This window comes from Anser anser, assembly GCF_964211835.1.
Source record: "Anser anser genome assembly, chromosome: 3".
NCBI lineage: Eukaryota > Metazoa > Chordata > Aves > Anseriformes > Anatidae > Anser > Anser anser.
The window spans coordinates 23,778,382-23,798,525 of record NC_139722.1 but is presented as its reverse complement, the minus strand read 5'-3'; the positions used below and the strand labels follow the sequence as shown (position 1 = coordinate 23,798,525).

The 20,144-nt window shown below is 38.5% G+C and overlaps 2 protein-coding genes across 15 annotated transcripts in view; both read left to right on the top strand.

Annotated features, from left to right (window-relative positions):
* CSMD1 (CUB and Sushi multiple domains 1) overlaps positions 1–20,144 on the top strand; it is a 1,157,973-nt gene that overhangs the window by 602,574 nt on the left and 535,255 nt on the right. The gene's annotated exons all lie outside the window — the stretch shown is intronic.
* On the top strand, positions 12,467–14,326 carry LOC310896116 (uncharacterized protein). Its single transcript, XM_083828028.1, has 2 exons — positions 12,467–13,064; positions 13,137–14,326. The coding sequence occupies exons 1-2, from the start codon at positions 12,570–12,572 to the stop codon at positions 14,322–14,324; spliced, it is 1,683 nt and encodes a 560-aa protein (XP_083684154.1). The 5' UTR covers positions 12,467–12,569; the 3' UTR covers positions 14,325–14,326.

Sequence of the window (20,144 nt, the reverse complement as noted above, 5' to 3'; positions counted from 1 at the left end):
AGAAGAAGCAAATATAAAAGCTAAACAAAGAATAGAAGTTGTAATTTTTTTTGACTTGCATACTAGAATCATCTAGATGATCCAATGAAAAAAGCTTGTAGTGTATATGATGAGCTTTCACAGATATTAAAAACAAAAGAGGTGATAGGTTAGTCAGTTCAAAGGAGACAAGGAGAAAATAATTTTGTGCAACACCAAGGGATTCACTGGAAGAGAATTGCTATAAAGCCAATGTCTTTCCTGAATCTATGATAGCGTTCAATCTGATTTATTAATTTTAGATTCCAGTCTCAGCTTTAGAAGGTGTCTTGTGAATCTCCTGTGAAAATCTTGAGTGTAAATTTAGAGCAATTGTGTTGATTAAAAAGGAAAATATTCTGTCGTTATCTGGAGGTTTCTTTCTTAATCAGTTATCTTCCTGAGGGTGGTTTTTTTTTTTTTTTTTTTGTGTGTGTGTGTGGTGTTCTGTGGTTTAGCTTCACTGACAAGTACCTTTGAATTTATGAAATTTTGGTAAGTGCGTGGGTAGAATTCACTAACATTTATGTTAATATTTTTCTCTGAGGCAAGTATAACAAAATATTAGATGATTGAACATCACATTAATAGAACAAATGCTAATGGGACTGGGAACAGAGTTTGCTGTTTTTATAGGATATGAGATTGTACAGAGAAATACTTCTAATTTTCAAAACAAAACATTGTAACCAGTATGCAAGCAGTATATACAACCAGATCTGTAGAGTTTCAGGGTCCTTTGTGAACACAATATAAAAACAAAAGAAACATAAAACAAAAAACAAACAAGCAAACAAAAAAACAGTATCTTAAAAGAAAGTACAATGAAATGAATTACATTCCAGATAATTTTTATATCAGTTCCCTACTTTGCTTTTTACTTTACATGTGTGTGCATGTGTATGTTTCTTTAGAATGTAGAAAGTCCTATTAGAAAAATACATGTCTTTCCCTATTGTCTCATTAATAATTCAAGTTTGAAAAGCATTATTATCATCATAAACCATATAGGACTACATAATTTATTTAAGATGAGTGTACTATAATTTGAAGGTTTGGTGCTCCTTTTAACTGATTTAATTCAGGTGTTCACTGCCTTTCCTATGTCTATTGGCATTACACAAGAATGTATTCACTCTTTCTATTGAATATAAAATACATGAGACAAAGAATGAAAAACTCATATCCTACAGATATTTAGAGCCATTTCCTGCATAAATTGAGTAGAATTTGGGATTACTTGGGGCTATGAATTTCTTAAGAGGAAAGAACTGAACCAGAATATTCCTTATATCATCATGTGATCTTGTGAAATACAGACTTTACTGCCCATCAAGTTAAGAAAGCAAGGTTTGTTCAAATTATTTTCTTGACTAAACATTGCTTGCTATATTTATCATTTTCTTCTTATTGTGCATACCAAAAAAAAAATAAATAATTCATTATACTGTCCTAAGTAAAACATTTGGTAGTTTGCAACTTTATAGCATTAAATAAAGAGATGATAATCACATTTTGCACACTGTCTAAAGTGCATTTTGGTACTGATTTTTTTTTTTTTTTTTTGTGAGTACAGGATCTGGATTTTCTACATTAGCATTTGCATAATTTTAATTGGATACAACTGTGCTAACTCCTATACTGGAGCAAGATGCTGAAAAACATAAGGGAATATTCTGCAATGCATCTTGTAAGAAAATATAAAACTTCTTTTACAGAAAAAAAAAATCTGCTCAATCACAAACCAAATGGTTTTCTTGACTTTTAAACTATTTTTTTCTATTTATGTTATTTTAATTTTTCATATATGTTTGCTTTTGTGGTTTTGATTGCATTCTATTTTCCTTGTTTCAAATATATTCTTTTTCAGAAATACTAAAAAGAAGTTTGCTAGATTTTCAAAGATACGTTCAATGAAAAAAGAATTAGATCGTACCACAAGTGCTTTTGAGCACATAGATCTTAATGCATGACTCTATTTCAAGCTGCTGAACAGCATTAGGGTAGGTAAAGCTGTTCCAGTTCTTCTTATGGACTATACTCTCAAGGTTAGTGGAGGAGGAGGACGAGATACCTCCTACTTTTGTGGGAAGTAAGATTTTTAAAAAAACATGAGTGTCCATTATCAATAAGGTTGGTACTAAAATGGCTGTAACTGCACATTGTACAAGGCCAGCAAACACTAATTTGTAACTGACATTAAGGAAATAAATGCTATTATCAAGCTATGTGAATGGAATTATATACACTTCTTGTAATAAGAGTCTGGTCCTTTTCTCATAGGTAATCTTTTAATCTAACCTAAACAAACAACACATTTGTTTTTAAACAGTACCAGAGTCTTGTGTGAAAAGCTTATTTAATTAGTGGACACTTGAAAACAAAGGAAGACAAACAAAAACCCTACAGCTGCCAGTGCATTATGATAGCTGGCGTATTGGAGGTATTGGCAAGAAGGAACTCTGAGGTACTTCTGTTCTGGGAATGAGATCCAAAAACTCGTGCACATAAAGCAAGAGGGTTTGAGGGGATTGGTTCACACATTTGCCTGGAAGTTTAATAGTGTCTGCAATAGGACCAGGGCATTTCTGTCAGTAATGGATGTTGGGTTACACTAGTCTGGGGTTTATCCGTGCAGCAGCAAGGGTCATGTGAAAATTACATCAGTCTCCTATACAGACTTCCTCGTGGCTTCATACAGACCAGTAAAACAAATGCCCCAAATCAAAATTGGGTGTATGTTTACAACTCCAGTATATGATTGTCAAATAATGCTTAAAAATCCCACCAAACTGAAACTTTTCAAAGATGATAAATAAGCAAGTGTTTAGTGATAGCATTTCCAGTATGTCAGTTCACTAACTGTTCAGTAAGTGCTTACGAGGACAATAATGACAACAAACACGTGCAAGGTAATCATATGTTAGGATGTGCTTTTTATTAAGAGTGTATAGAATGCTTTCTTACAAATCTTCTTACTAATGTTATCAAAGAAAAAATTCTGTTAGGCTTTTCTTGTGCTTTCACGTACAACTTACTTTGTAAAATTTGTTTCTCTGTGGTATTGGCAAAAATTATTCAGCCAAGCACCTCATACTGTGCTACTGATGAAAATAATTTATGTGAATCATGAATTCTTTTGTGTGGTTTGTCAGCATTTCAAGTGCTCCAGTGTGAATGGATGTTTGTTAAATCCTACTGCTTTCTTTTCCAAGGGAAAAAACATATTTAATGTCAAATAGAAATTCAGGTGTGAAATAAAAATGTAAATCTCTTCCTCAAAGTAAACTTTCTACTTTTATTCTGTGATGAAATAAAACATAGATTTCCACATATATTTATTTATTTGAAATAATGATGGGATGTGAAGTATTCTTGGTATGATTTTATCTTTTAACTAACAGTAGCTATACATGCAGACACTGCAGTATTTGTCTTTGAAGCTTTGGTATTAAAAACATATAAATGCTTCTAGTACAAACATCTATACCTATACACTTACCTGGCTGTCTCTATCTATATTGTTTTAAAGTGTATTATTCATAAATAGAATGCTAAATTATGTATTGCCATCTGTGCAGCTGATTCTTACCACCATATTATTCTGTAACTGTCGACTCTGTAAACTAATGTACATGCCACAGAAGCTGATCTATGGAAATCTGACATAACTTTCTAGGTTATAGAAATAACCTAGAAATAAAAATACAGGAATAAAACCTCTAGTGAGACAATATTTTACACAAGTATCTAGTAATGCTTATTTGGGTTATCTGTCTTGCAGGAAGTTATGAAGTTATTTGAAGACTGTATTACAGAATGAGACTCCACTGAATGCACTTTCACTGACACCTGTCTTTAATCAGGGAAAGGGCATACAAGTCAATGCCTGTGATTTCCTCCCAGATTACAAATTTTGCATCCACCTGTCTCTTGCATCCACCTGTATCATACAGTGCTATTTGCTGAATTTTTGCATGGGTCAAGACAGTTTTGAATATTTTCTCGATATTTCAGTTGAGTATGTACTATGGCCAAAATTAATTCTTTGAAGCTTAATGGCCGCAAAGAAGCATGTTTGTGCACCTATAGGAAGTTGGGAGTTTTAAAACATAAGAAAATGAAGCTGGTAAGCCTCAAACTTTTCTCATTTTCTTTCAGAGAAATTGAAAGCTTATTTGCGTGATACAAATGGCTTCTATTCTGCAAACACTTATATACACCTAAATAAGTCTGGTGTCATCTTATTTGACTTACATGGAATTTTTATATATTCAGGCATTTACATAAAAATCATATTGAATGACTACTACTATGAGGAAAAATTAAGTAGCTACACATAGTAATTGGTGACATTTTCCCTGTCCCCGAGACACTAAACCAGAAGCTTTTGATGTTCAGAGGAGACACCCTTTACTTTCGTTATAACAGAAGCTTCCAGCAAGCAGTAGGAAATCATCTGTAGTTCAGAAACTACAAAAGTAAATGTGTACTTAAAGGACCGATATAACTTTTTTGTCAGGTACTTTATGGGGACTCATTTTCCTCCCAATTGGGAGTACCACATCAGAAAAGAACATTCATTTTTGATCAGTTCCTCTGATGGTCAAAACTTTCTCTGACATTTCCTCAGACTGTCCTGTGAACTTCTGCAGCACAGCCCCACCAGGATTATTAGGTTATTCTTGGTCTAGCTGGAGAAAAGAAGGTTTGAGGAGTTGGGAAATTTATTGCTATCTTCAACTTAATGAGGCAAGTAGATGAGTAGATGGAGGTAAGATATACCCAGATTGTGCAAGTACATAGTGAAAAGTTGAGAAGGGAAATTCGAACTAAATATAAGGAAACAAACAAACAAAACAAAATAAAACAAAAACTTCCGCACAGGAACAGATTGCTCAGAGATGTTGAAGAATCTCCATCCTTGGAGATACACAAAATTTTGCTGAACGAGATATGTAGTATTGAATCTGCTTAGAGTTAGATTTCCAGTATAATTAATTCTATGTTTCTGGATTTATTTCCAACTAAAATCATAAATAGTATTTTCATTTTGTCCCTATTGCTTTTGATATCATAATCCTTTTAACTGCACATACCACCAAATACCGTTTGTATTTTCCAACTTCGTTCTTTTACAAAAAGTCCACGATGCCTCAATGAAATTTTCAGGCAGGTCTTTGCCTTTCCTGTTCCTTCTCTTGCCATCATTACTGGGATAAATGAACAATGAAAAGTAGTACTTCGTACAGATATGGCTGTATGAAGCCTTAGCTAAAACAGAGATATGCTGTAGCTGCTCTTGATGCATTTTAGAGTTAAAATTCCAGCTTTGTTTGAGTTAGCCTACTGCTCCACAGGAACTGTAACACCATGTGAAGTGCCAGAGAAACCACATGTTCTTTATGTTCAGAAGGAGAGAATGGGAGAGTATATTTGCTACTGGTGACAGCAGGATCTGCAGTGGTTTGTAGTAATATAATGAACTTGTTTGTTTTGAAAGTGCTTATATTATGTTTTATTATTATATGAAAACACTGAAAGTTTATTTTTTCCTCTGTCACATCATTCATACTTCTATGAGCCTTCAAAATAGGTTATAAAGACAGAAGCATTCAATCAATATCTCTCTTAAAATGAACTTAATGCATCAAGTTAAGTCTTTTTTAAAACGCAAACAAGATTCTTGTAAGGCTATAGAGAATAATCGGTAAATTGTAATTATAATTTACACATGCTTGAATATAAATGTAAATTGTATAAATTAGTCCTTTCATATTCTCAATAGCTTATCAATTTGGAAAATTTAGAAGATACATGACAATGTGAGCTGCACAGATTTATTTTATTTTTTTTCCTACTGCCTCATTTACAGACACATGATTGACAGTGGTAATTGTAGTGGAATATATGTCAGACACGAGCTTTCTCTGGAGCTTTGGGGTCAATGTTTATAGCTGTTTCACAACCTTTGAAATGCATGAGGTTAATGAGATTTTATGTTTTTTCTTTGCAACTGCTAGAGGAGCACTGTGCTATACTATACTACTATAGCCAGCAGACCATTCTGTGATGTTTTAAAGAACTGTTTTCAAAAAAACTGGCAATGATAATGTAGTCGTTCATCTTAATGAATACATAAGTTAGCTGCACAAATGGAAGTGTGTCTTTGGGTTATAACTGTCAAGAAATATATGCTTTGGTTTTATTAAGTCATCCAGAAATAGAATTTTGGACAGCTGTGTATGTTTCCAAATACAAGCAAAGAAGCATACTATTTGCTCTGTCCTATTCTTTGATACTTCTCCATACCATGTTCTGCTGACATACTCGAGTTCTTGGATCTACTTGTGCTGCTTCTTTTTCTCAACTTCTACTTCCAGAAAGAAGAATTTCATGTATTCAGTAGAGATGACTGTTTTATTAAATATCTCTATCATTAGAAGATACTTGTACTGCTTTTACTTGAAGCCTCCCAAACCATACATTGTCATTTTTGTATACATGCTTGAACTTCAGTGCAACATCTGAAATATATTCTAATTGTCCCAATCCCACCTCATTATGTATCTCTTGGTTTTCTTTGTTTCTGTAAGTAAATTATCCACACTGATACAGTATCTGATATCCAAGTAAACATTAACCTGCATATCTTCACAAAACTGATGCAAGGCAAAAAAAAAATTAACCATCCTTATTTTATAATGAGTAAGACAGAGAAAATGAAATGGTAAAGGTCACATGGATGCCAGTGGCAAAGCTAGAGCAAATTTTCTAATCCCCAGCAGATGTGTTGGTTTGTCCTTTGACTGCCTGTAATGTGATAAGTAATAGAAATTATGTCAAAAATTTGACACTTTCCAGGTCTAAGAACTCTTTCACTGTCTTGCCATGGTCATGACAAACTATGTGGCCAGTAGCCCATGTGGATCATTGAAGAAACAGTGTTATTTCATGGGTGAGTATAGGTGCATAGGGGTTGCCACAGGAATGGACTGTCTGTAGCTTATCAGCCTCCCTCAAATTAATTTTGGAGTTAGAAGAATGTTAAGGTAGAACCATAAAAGCAATCAATTTTTCTACAATGCAAAATTTCTCTAAAAAGTTACAGCATTTTAGCGACATAAATATAATGAATAAGAAAAAAAAATGTTTATAGAGATTTCAATGTACATTGAAAATTGTCTCCATTTCATATTAGTAAACATCCATGAATTTACACAACTTATGTGCTAGGATTTATTTCTAGGGTGTCTTGTTTAGGTTAGGGTATTGCTTTCATTCTAGAGGATCTTGATGTGGAGACAAGCTTGTCTTTGTGCACCCATTTCTCCTTGGGTGTTCCATTCATATTTAAATTTCAGTTCAGAAGCTCAATGTTTACCCTCAATATTGATCACTGTCTACAAGGATTTAATGACTGTCATAACCTTTCTTTAGAAATCCTAATATTTTTCTGCATGGATAAACAGCATTTTCTTTTGCCTATCTAGTAAAAAAAAAGTCTGGAATAAATGATGTGGTATATAATATAAAGAAAGAAAACATTTTTCTGTTGAAAAATAAACAATGCAGTATTTTGTGGAAGATTTGAAGCCTTAGTAGATAAACTCTTTATAAACTTAAAATTATATTTCAAATCAATATACACTGACAGCTTTAGACAAACTTGAGATCTATTGATATGAGATGAGATTTTTTTTTTTTTTTTGATGATGATGATCTTAGATAGACCTGAAGACTATTTTTGTAAGAATCAGGAACATTTAATCCCAACCTATACCTATGCATACTAAGTATGCCTACCAGTGACTTGAAATTTAAGATACTTATATTCCAAGATAGGAGTTTCCGGTAAGGTGGGGGTGGCATTCTAACTCTACTTGGACAAACAAAGTTTGTAACTTCTGAAGCATTCATGAAAACACAGAAAACAACACCTGTGTTTTGTGATGAGTAGCATTTTATGTTGCTGGGTAGACCAAACATGTTTGAGAATTTTTGAAATGCTCTTCTGTCTCTTTTCCAATTTTGGGTCATTTTTAAATGGCATGACTAATTTCTGCACTGATTTCTTTTTTTTTTAATAAAAAAGTTTGGTAGTTCCTATAGCTGTGCAGAGAGGTTTCACAGTGCAAATGACTCTTCAGACTTCAGTCTGCCACAATGCTCTATTTCACTGGAGTACAGTAAAATAATGCAAGGCTTCTGCTTCTGGTCTGTGTGCCAGTCTTTGGAAATCATAGGCTGAGCTATTATTTGCAGAATTAAAGCCCTTAACAGTATCAGGTTATATATATATATATATATATATTTCCTGATGTTCATAGCTACTTCTCAACGGAACACCCTTTGTGTTGTAATTATCCACCCTCTACTCTATCTATTGCTCATTATTGCCAGTCTGTGCAGACACCAAGGAACTCTGCTTAGGAAAGCTTTAACTTTCTTCACTTCTTACAAGATTCATTTGAAAATTGCCAGATTACTTATATGTCCTCTTCATCTACACCAAGAAGGATGCAGTTGAACTGTGAGGAAGTGAGAAGGAGCAGCAATGAAGTACTGCTCTTTGCAGCAGTGATTACTCTAAGTGATCTGCTAGAGTGATTCCTTAAGCACTTTGCAGCCCAAATGAAGGCGGGGTGAGGAAGTCCACTAGATGCAGTCCATCAAATACAATTAAGAAGTATATTTTCTGTTTTTTGTTGTTGTTGTTTTCTGCCTCATTTTTTACTTCTTTGTGTGCCATAGGAACTGATTGGTGCTAAGATGATAAACATTTAATCAACAAATATTTTACTAATACTTACTTTTTGTTATTTTGCTTATTACCTAGTCTAAAAATCAATTATTCTGATGGACAGAAACAGTGTTGGGTATATACCTTGTCTGATAGCATATGTATAATTGCAATCTAACTTTTCTACTTTACCTGGGACTAAATTAATCTTCTTTGAATTTGTGTGTGGAGTTTTGTTAAAAAAAAAAAAAAAAAGAAGTTGTAGAGAAATTGGAAAAGTTGGAGATCTAGCATGCAAATCATAGAACCATAGAATGAATGGTTTAGATTGGTAGAGACCTTAAAAATCATCTAATTACACCCCCCTGCCATGGGCAGGGATGCCACCTGCTACATCAGGTTGCCGAGGGTAGAATCATAGAATCAATGCAAACCAGGAAGGAAAATTTAGCACTTTAATTATCTCAGAGTTAGAAAGTTGAATTGAAAATAAAAGGCTTCAGACTGTTTTGTTTGTTGGTTCTAGTAAGTTTTAGCAAAATATGTAAGAGCAACTATCCACATTATAATATTTATTAAATGAAGCAATTAATTTCATTTCTCATTAGGTTTAAGGAACACTCTTATGATGTGTGTACTTACAATTTCAATTTATAAAAATTCATTCTTTATTTTAGTTGTGAGCACAGTTAATTTTCTGAAGTAAGTATTTAGCTTTGGCTCATAGTATTTCAAAATAATTATTGGCCTTCTACTTAACTTTTCTGTTGGATACCCATTGTGTAGAGCTATAGAGCAAAACACAGTGAATTTTTTCATGGATGTTTTTCAAAAATAATCATGAGTTTCTTAAATTTGTAAATATATTCAGAACAGCATATTTTCAGATTCTCTACTGTAATTGAAACTTGAAATATTTACAAATTATTGGTATTATCCAGAAGTTACCCAAGAGAGTTCTCTTTGCCTTATTTGTTTACTTTCTAATTTTATTTTATTTTTTCTTCAGGGTGTAATCATACAATCAAATTTCCTACATAGACCTACGTTTCTCTTACATCTGTTGAAGGCTGGTGACTTTAAGCTGTTGATGTATGTGTGTGCTTAACATTGCCTGTGAAACTGTTAGCTGCAAAAGTTGCTGGTTAGGTAAGATAGCTTTGAAAACTGAACAGAGTAATGTGCAAAGCAAAAAATGTTAAAAATTAAGATACTTTAACTGTTAATTTAATTAAATAAAAGAAAATGTTTTAAATATCAAAACATCTTTAGACAAAATGAGAATAAAATACTTCTATTATTAAAGTAGGAGAAATATATCTATATTGGCTATAATAGGAGAAAAATATATCTATTTACTATAATAGGAGAAATCAATTCAGAATACTTCCAACTTTGTCTTGTTTTGAAATAAATACATGATTAACATAATTCTTCACAATTCTGTCAAATAAACAGCTTCTCAGCACTTTATTTGCTGAAAAGCTTACTTTTCCCCTGTATTAGAATAGGGGAACTCTTAGCTGAGCTACCAGTTTGGAAATACTTTCTCTTTCTTTTTTCCCTTACAAAGCACACAAGTTAATTTCTGATTCTCTTGTCAGACATTTAGACAGAAGAACAAGATGAAAAAAAAAAAAAAAGAGGATGTATATTGTTCATTTCTGTTTTTACTTTTATCTGTGGTAATTTGGTGTTTATTTTTGTACATTGCTAAAATGCATGCTCATCAAAATTGGTATTATCTTCCTCGTCTTTGTTCATTATCATGCTGGTCCTTCACTGAATCTACTATTTTTTCCATTTACTAAGACATAAAAAATATTTTAATTAAAAGAAAAGTAAGTGGGCAGAAGGGGAACACCAATTTGGCAGCACTTGACAGTAAGTGGCAGTGATTCAACTACAGTAGTTACCAGTGAATTGATGGGTGATTTTCTAATAAAGACAAACGAAGACATAATGATAAATTCTTATCCCCTAATTGAAAGTACAAGCAGTACTGTTCTAATGAATGCAAAAGTGTTGCTGTTATTTTTGCATTTGTCAGTTTGTCCATATATCTTTTTAATTAGATTACTAGACCAAGAAAATACAGAAAACCAGAGATTCTTAAATATGCTCAGCATATTCAGAAATATATATATATATGAGTAATACTCCTGCTGGTAAGTCTGGATTATTATCGTTGTTATTATTTTCTTCAATAGGACTGGACAATTCAAGACTAAAGGAAATGAGGAATCATTTGTGAGCTAGATATGCCCATGTCACAGATATACTAGAACTTTGAATGTGCGTATAAGCAGGGAATTCTGAAGTAAAAGTCAAGGACTTGAAAGATAATTGCCAGTAGAAAAAAAATAGAAAATTAAATAATAAGGGAAACAAAAGGAACACTTGTATGTTTACCTAATTATGCATTTCATAGGGGTCATAATGTTTACTTCTGCCTATATTTAAAACTTCTGTACAGAGGCTATTGGAACCAAACATATTAGTTGTATAGAGAACTTATTAGAACCTATGTTGGTACTACAGGAACAGATTTTTGACTTACTTGAAAAAAAAATAAAGATTAAAATTAAAAAGATAACATAAGATTTATATTTTAATATAAATCCGTGTAGCTTTTAGGACTATTTTATACTTCTGGAAGTTATATTTACAAGCACTAAAATGTGTTTGTATTATTTTCGGAGAGACCACTATCTTAGTTATTTTCATTCATAGGTTTTAATTCATGTAATTAATTAAACAGGAATGGAAATCTTCAGTCTTACATTTCTTTTCTGAATTTTACCAGCCTGATATGTACATACTTATTTCTGTTTCTGGAGAGTAGTGTTAAAAATGCATTTACAATTGTTTCAGAATGATACAGAAGATTTGTTTCCCTTTTCGATCCTCTTAACCATGTAGTATTTCTTATCATATTAGAATTGTGAAGCAGTAAGATGCCCACAGAAACATGGATAGAATACATAAAACTTCATACATATCAATTAAAGAAACAAACATTTATTTTCAAAAAAGAAATTTCAGAGTGCATTGGAAAAGTTTGTGAAAAGGCTTCTGTTGAGGACTGGCTCGCTGCGCGTAATCACATTGATATTATACAGCTGCAAGATAAGGAAATGGCGGATTACCGCACCCAGCTGGTCTAGAGAAACAAGAGCAAAGACACGTACGCAAGGCTTGTCTGGGAACTCTTGTGAAAAATCCCAGGCAATTAGAAACAATGATAGTAGAGGGCATACTGCCCTGGGAGTTATAGTTAGATTAGCAATGGGAACTAGCGGATAGAAGAATGCGGAACTAACAGATAGGGCAGTAGATAACGCTTGCCAATAAGGAGCTTGGCTTTTGCAATATGTATGAGCTAATTATCCTGTACACGATAAAAGACAATTGAGCTATCCATTAAAGCTGAAGCATACTTAACACTCATATTGAGCGTTTGTGTCTTCCCTCCGTCGACAACAAATGGCGCCCGAACAGGGACCTTGCTGGACGAGAACCCTGAACGAGTAAGCCGGTATACGGAGTACAAGGGGAAAGCCGGTTCTGACTACGTAACCCGGAATCCGCGGAACATAAGATTGGGGCGAGCAGAAGGCGACTCGGGAAGAGCGCCCGGGACGAACCCATAGCGGGTCCCGCCGGAACGCCGCGAACGGAAGCTTTGTACGGGGGCAACGGCACCGTGAGTAAGCATGGAGAAATAAGCGGCAATTAATTTACTTAAGTGCTTTTTAGAAAAGCGTAAGACACGCTTTGCACGGGGGCAACGGCACCGTGAGTAAGCATGGAGAAACAGGCGGCAATTGATTTACTTAAGTGCTTTTTAGAAAAGCGTAAGACGCCAGATATAGATTGTCATAAAGAATTACAGGGGTTAGTGGCCTATGGGGTGGCGAAGGGCTGCTTTGTTAACCCTGACACATTGTTTGAGGAGGATGAGTGGCGTAAGTTTGGTGATATATTGTTTGAGGAAATGATTAGTGAGAATAAGACGGCTAAGAAGCTGGCAAAACCATGGCGGGCTGTTACGAACGCTTTAACGATATATCGGGTAGAGCAGAAAGTGGCAGCCGCTGCGACACAGCGGCTGCGCAAAACGATGAGGGCGGATGAAGAGACCAATCCGTACCCCCTCCCTCCATCAGTCCGGCAATTCACTATGAAAGCCCCCGGGGGAGGGGAGGAGGGAGCACAACCCAGTGCGCCTCCTCAACCCCCGGCCCCCGGGGGAGGGGAGGAGAGAGCACAACCCAGTGCGCCTCCTCTACCCCCGGAAACTCCCGAGGAAGAGGCGACAGGGGAAGGGAGAAATAAGAATCCATTTTTAGAAGATATGAGGATCGAGTCAGGAGGGTCGGAGAGGGCAGGACTTTGGGCAAAGATTGCAGGGGAGGCGTTGCGTGAAGGCGATGTCGGGGCGGCGACAGAGCTTGTAGGCGCCTTCCCCGTAGTGTACTCTCCGCCCAACGCCCAGGGCCAGACAACTGTTACTATGACGAATCTGGATTGGAAAATTCTGACCCAATTGCGTGCCACGGTAAATGAGTCAGGAATACGTGGGGAGCCAACAAAACAGATGTTAGACTATCTGTGGTCCACTAATGTGTTGCTCCCCGGCGACATTCGTAATATTATGAAGCTAATACTGACGCAGCATCAGATTCTGCTGTTTAATGCCCACTGGCAGTCAGTTTGTCAGGAGGCAGTTGCGGTGCAGCGCCAGCCCGGAGATCCACTACACGGGGTCACGCTGGATGAGCTCTTGGGGGTCGGTGCATACAATCGCTTGGAGGCCCAGGCTCTAATGGGGCCGGATAAGGCAAAAGCTGCCATGACACTAGCTAGGATGGCACTGGACCAAATTAGAGAGCCTGGAAGAATGCCCTCCTATATGTCCATCAAGCAAGGGCGAGATGAAGCGTTTGGAACCTTTATTGATAGGGTTGCCGCAGCTATACAGGTAGCTGGGTTACCCGAATATCTCAAGGGCCCTATTCTTAAACAATGTGCCCTTCAAAATTGTAATCAAACTTCTCGAAACGTACTAAATACGCTGCCCAGTACTTGGACTATAGAAGAGGCTCTTGATAGATTATCGCAAATACCAATAGGTTCACAGGCCCTTTTGGTCGATGCCATCCGCAAGGTAGGAGAGAGTATCAGTCAGGGATTGCAAGCTAGTCAGTCGCAAGTATTTGCCGCCCTTGCCCCCCTGCAAAGTAGGAAAGGTCCTCGCTCATCAGGGAGACCTGCACTACGTTGCTATCGATGCGGTATCGTGGGCCATATGAAGAGGCAGTGCGGGACAGCGAACGTGTGGTGCCCTCATTGCCAATCCAACTCGCACAACGAGACCGTCTGCCGGAGGAAGGCCCAGGGAAACGGGAGGGCCAGCGGGAACCGCCGCCCCGCGACGACACAAAAAGCGGCTTTCCCCTCAACGGCGACAACAACGACGGGGAGTCCGGCCAAGACAAACCCCTTTACCTCCAGCCAGCCACCGGAGGGAGCCTCGGGTTGGATTTGGCGACCGCAGTGAATGTGACTCTAATGGACAGCAAACCTGTTACAGTGAAAACAGGTGTCATGGGACCTGTAAAAATCGATAATCAACCTGTTGGCGCACTTTTGATTGGACGTTCATCAGCAACGTTGAATGGGGCTTTGGTGTTAACGGGCCTTATTGACAAAGACTTTACCGGGGAAATACTAATTATGGTATCGGCCATGTTCCCTCCTTTGCATATACCAAAGGGAACCCGATTGGCTCAATTGGTGCCTCTGCCACACTTGACAGCAAAGGTTCCCCCGCTGCATAGTCAACCGCGACGATCGAGAGCATTTGGATCAACAGGAGGAATGGCAATGTTAACAATAGGGTTGAAACAGAGGCCCCGGAAAACGGTTGACGTGGCATATGGGGACGAGACCATAAGAGTTGAGGCACTATTGGATACCGGAGCCGATGTTTCCATTATAAGTACACAACAATGGCCGCCACATTGGCCGGCCAGAGACACAAACACTACCATCAGTGGAGTTGGTGGCATGACTTTTGCGAAGCGCTCGCCGCTGTTGCGGATCACCATAGGTGAAAAATTAGTTACCTGCACCGTATCCGTCTTACCACTCCCCGATGGGGTGCACGCACTGATCGGTCGAGATATACTGGCGCAGATGGGAATGGTGCTGACATCGGACGGCTACCCTTTATAAATACGGCCATTGCTTGGACTTTCCCAATCCCCATCAGGTGGAAGATGGAACAACCTGTATGGGTTGAGCAATGGCCACTAAAAAGGGAAAGTCTAGTCCAGGCACATGCCCTGGTAAAGGAACAGTACTCTCAAGGACACTTGAAACTATCTGTTAGCCCATGGAACACCCCTATTTTTATAATAAAGAAGAAGTCGGGGAAGTATAGGCTGTTACATGATCTCCGAGCCGTCAACAAACAGATGTATGACATGGGGGCCTTGCAGCCTGGTCTGCCTAACCCATCCATGATACCTGAGGGGTGGGCTCTGCTGATTATAGACTTGAAAGATTGTTTTTTCACAATTAAGCTGCACCCCCACGACACCCAAAGATTCGCATTTACCCTCCCCGCCATCAATAGGGAAGGGCCTGATCAGCGATTCGAGTGGACAGTGCTGCCGCAGGGAATGAAGAACTCGCCCACGCTATGCCAGATATATGTGGACGCGGCGCTCCAGCAACTACGGCAACAATGGCCTCAGGTGATAGTGTATCATTATATGGACGACATCCTGATGGCACAACCAACCCCTTTTACATCGCAGCAGAAAGATCTGTTACGGGAACATTTAAATGAAGCAGGCTTGATCATTGCATCAGAAAAAATACAGGAAACTAGCCCTTGGAAATACCTTGGGTGGCACATTACTGACGCCTGCATCCAACCACAAAAAATATCTATACAAATGGACATTAAAACTCTTAATGATGCCCAAAAACTGTTGGGAGACATTCAGTGGGTACGACCAGTTGTGGGAATTCCAAACGAATTGCTGAATGTGCTGCGCCCTATGCTGAAAGGCACGGATCCAGCAGCACCTGTCTCGGTAACACCAGAACAGCAAGCCACAATTCAACAAATTGCCTCCATGATTGCATCACACACAGTCCAGCGCCGGACAGAAGGGCTGCCGCTCGATCTTACAATACTATGTGGCTCCCAATATTTAATGGGAGCTATCACCCAGCAACAATTAAAAACGGGGGAAAAGGGGCCGGAAATAAAAGTCCTGGAATGGTTGGCACCACCACTGCAGCCAAGAAGAACAATACAAGAAAGAGTTTTTTCGCTCGCGGAGCTTATAAAAAAGGGGCGCGAACGGGTGTTACAGATAGACGGTACCCCGCCTAATACAATTTGGGTTCCAATTAGGCAAGGCGATTTAGAATGGTATTTGCGAAATTCGCCAGAGCTCCAGGCCGCGTTACTGCAAGATGGAACCGAGATTGTGGCGAAGCCCCTTCCATCAGCAACTTTGGCATGGATGCAGAACCAGCGTTGGCTTGTCACACCAAAGAGATCGACTGAACCTTTGCCCAACGCTGTTACGGTTTTTACGGATGCTGGGAAACGGTCACGTACAGCAGCAATTACCTGGAAAGAAGGGACTGAATGGCACCAACAGACTCTACAAGCTATACTAAGAGACTCTTTACAGACCTTGGAACTTTATGCTGTTGTCTGGGCATTTTTAAAATGGAAAGATGCCCCGCTGAATGTTGTCTCAGACTCACTATATGTTGTGGGAATTGTTAGTCGCATTGAAGATGCGAGTCTGCGGGACATTAAGAATAAACGCTTGGCGGAATTATTGATAAGTCTCCGACAAGCCATAAATCAGAGGACAGAGGCCTACGCAGTCATCCATATTAGGAGCCATCAGTGGGAAGGAGGCCTAGGGGAAGGCAACGCCCGAGCTGATCGATTGGTGGCGGGCATTGCCGGAGAGGCACCTTTATCTCAGTTCTGTAAAGCTAGAGAAGCCCACGCTACGTTCCACCAGAATGCTAAAGGACTCGCTCAGGCATACCGTATTTCTAGAACAGATGCTCAGGCGATTGTGAAAGCCTGTCCTATTTGTAGTCACCATAATATGGGACTAGGAATAGGAGTGGGAGTGAACCCGCGAGGCCTGAAGGTCAATGAGGTTTGGCAGATGGACGTAACTCATGTAAACAGTTTTGGAAGGTTAAAATATGTTCATGTTACGATTGACACATATAGCCATATGATCTGGGCAACACCACAGTCCGGAGAAAGAGCACGGGATGTCCGACGACATCTTACATGCTGCTTTGCAGTTATGGGGGTGCCCGAAACAGTTAAGACAGATAATGGGCCAGCGTATGTAAGTAAAGGCATGAAGACCTTTATGGATCAATGGGGTATCAGACATATTACAGGCATTCCACACTCGCCGACGGGGCAAGCGATTGTAGAAAGGGCAAATCAAACACTCAAGCAATATATTGATAAATTTAAGGACATTATGGACATCAGAGAGAGACTGGCGAAAGTTTTGTTTGTTCTTAACTATCTGTGTGTGTTTGGTGAGACTGACGAACCCCCCGCGAAAAGACATTATCCTGCAGGTGATAGACATAATAAACCGAAATTGCAAGTACGGTACCGGGATATGAAAACGGGCCAATGGTTGGGACCCGTGGATATCATATATATAGGTAGAGGTTATGTTTGTGTCTCTACTCCCTCAGGTCCAGTGTGGGTGCCTAGCCGATGCGTGAAGCCTGCACTCCAGGAAAATGGATCCAGAGAACGAAATGCTGATTTTGACTCTGCATCTAGTGCTTCTGATCCACCTAGCACAAGGACTCACGCAGATTGAGCTGCCACACGTGCTCCTTATTGCAATGCATCTCTTTACTGTCACTATATAAACTATAATAGCATCCTTCCTTGCGCCAGGAGCCGCTCTGCTCGGCTGTGGGATCGACTGTGGAACGGACGCCCCTAGGTGCACCCCGAGCATTTTTTCCTCGGAGGGGTCTCCACTCTCAGCCGCTCACCACGGGAGCAGACAAGGACCTCCTGAAGCTGCACACAAATTATTTTAAGTGATATTGTCTTGTGGTATGAATGAGAAGTGCAGGAGGCCTCTCTGCGTGATTGTGTGATTGTGTGATTGTGTGATTGTGCTGTGCGAGTAAGAAGCAGTATCGCTGCGAAGCAACATTCCTAGCGCTTAGTGGCTTGTTGACTGATGTAGATTTTAGTAGGCATACTACTTTACAATCGTAGTTCTGCATGAGATTTTTGACCCTGTTGCTTATTGTACCTTGCTTATTGCAGTGTGTGCGGTGATTGATAGAAAAATCTATAGAAAGCTTTTGGTTTAAAATAAAAACGGGGGAATTGTTGAGGACTGGCTCGCTGCGCGTAATCACATTGATATTATACAGCTGCAAGATAAGGAAATGGCGGATTACCGCACCCAGCTGGTCTAGAGAAACAAGAGCAAAGACACGTACGCAAGGCTTGTCTGGGAACTCTTGTGAAAAATCCCAGGCAATTAGAAACAATGATAGTAGAGGGCATACTGCCCTGGGAGTTATAGTTAGATTAGCAATGGGAACTAGCGGATAGAAGAATGCGGAACTAACAGATAGGGCAGTAGATAACGCTTGCCAATAAGGAGCTTGGCTTTTGCAATATGTATGAGCTAATTATCCTGTACACGATAAAAGACAATTGAGCTATCCATTAAAGCTGAAGCATACTTAACACTCATATTGAGCGTTTGTGTCTTCCCTCCGTCGACAACAGGCTTCTAGTCTAGTTATTTTGTTAAATACTCTGGAAATCCTGTCTTGCATCATAAGTAATTGCTTCATTTCAGATCTGATTGGGATGGGAATTATTTTCATTGCACTGTACTATTCAAGAACATTAGTATATAGCATTTTAGTTGGTGTCAACTCTTTTCAGAACTGGAACTCCTAAGAATATTAGTGTGCTTGAAAGTAACCTAGATAGTGTTTAATTAACACGAGTGGTGCAACATAGCAGCAGTTTACAATTACTGTATTTTTGCTTTTATACTTCTCCTGTGGCTCTCACCCTTTTCTTGTTTCCAGGCAACCCTGGTTCATTCTGTCCCAAATGAGATGGTGGTACACTCTGTCCTTTTACAGTCTCTCACTTCTCAAGAGTATTCTCATTCTTACGTCACTCTTTTAACCTCATTTTTTGTACTCAAGTTTAACATTATCTCAGTGTTAATGGTGATGCTGGGCAAACGAGAAACTAAAATAATGTATTTATCCCATAATTAATATTGGATTCTACTAGTCAAACTTTGTTGATAATGTTTTGCTACAACATTGATTTCAAAAGCAGAGTCCTGGAATGTATTAACTGAGTTTTGTATAGTGGAATCATTCTGTATCTTCATCATATTTGGGCTATTCAGTAGAACTGTGGATGCTAAAGGTGTATGAGTGAACAGTTTTTCTTCAAGGTAATGGCAAGCTTCTGTCTTCTTGAATATCTGTAGTACTACTCAACATCTCATGACCCAGTCATGAGATGTCTTATCTCAATACTCAGCACAGGAGATAATCCTCAACATTTATGGCACTACTGAGCATGCAAAGAAAATTCCTAGTCTTGCATCTGTGGAAATGAATGAAATTTATCAAGTCCACCTTTGTCATGGAGTTTCTCTGTGAATGTATTAAGGCTGTGTTCTCCTTTAATCTGTGTACTCCAGTTTGAATAAGCATAATAGTACAATCCTAAGCAGGTACTGTGAAGTTAAGTTCATTAGAAACTGAGGCAATCAGCTATTACATTGGTAACAAGAAACATAGGCTTCTGATTCCTTTGCTTCATAGCAGCAAACCTGACTCCAAGGTTCTTGGGTTGAATTTTGCTGCCTAAAGGAGGAGATCCTGCTCCTAGCTGCTTTTATCGTAGGGAGTGGAAAGGCAAAAGGATGATATCGTCATTATACAGGATTAAAGGTAGATTTGTAATAATCTGATCCTGCTAATCCTGTTTAGGAATATTGAAAGATGGAGACAGTAACTGCTGAAATATAGTCAATCCCAACCTTTGTCCTAGGCACAACTGTGTCTCTTTGACTTCTTCAGTGGAGCAGCAGCAAGCCTAACTTTCCGGATCTTTGTTTTAGAAAGCAACAACATGTCTGGTTTGCTCTTCATTTACCACATCTTGGATCAACAGTTACTTGGGAAGCTTAGTTTGTGCATGTCTAGTTTTGAATTCTGTCTAATATAGTCCTTCTCTCTCCCTTTACTTCTTCATCTTGTCCCTTGCTATTTCAAGTACTCAAACATT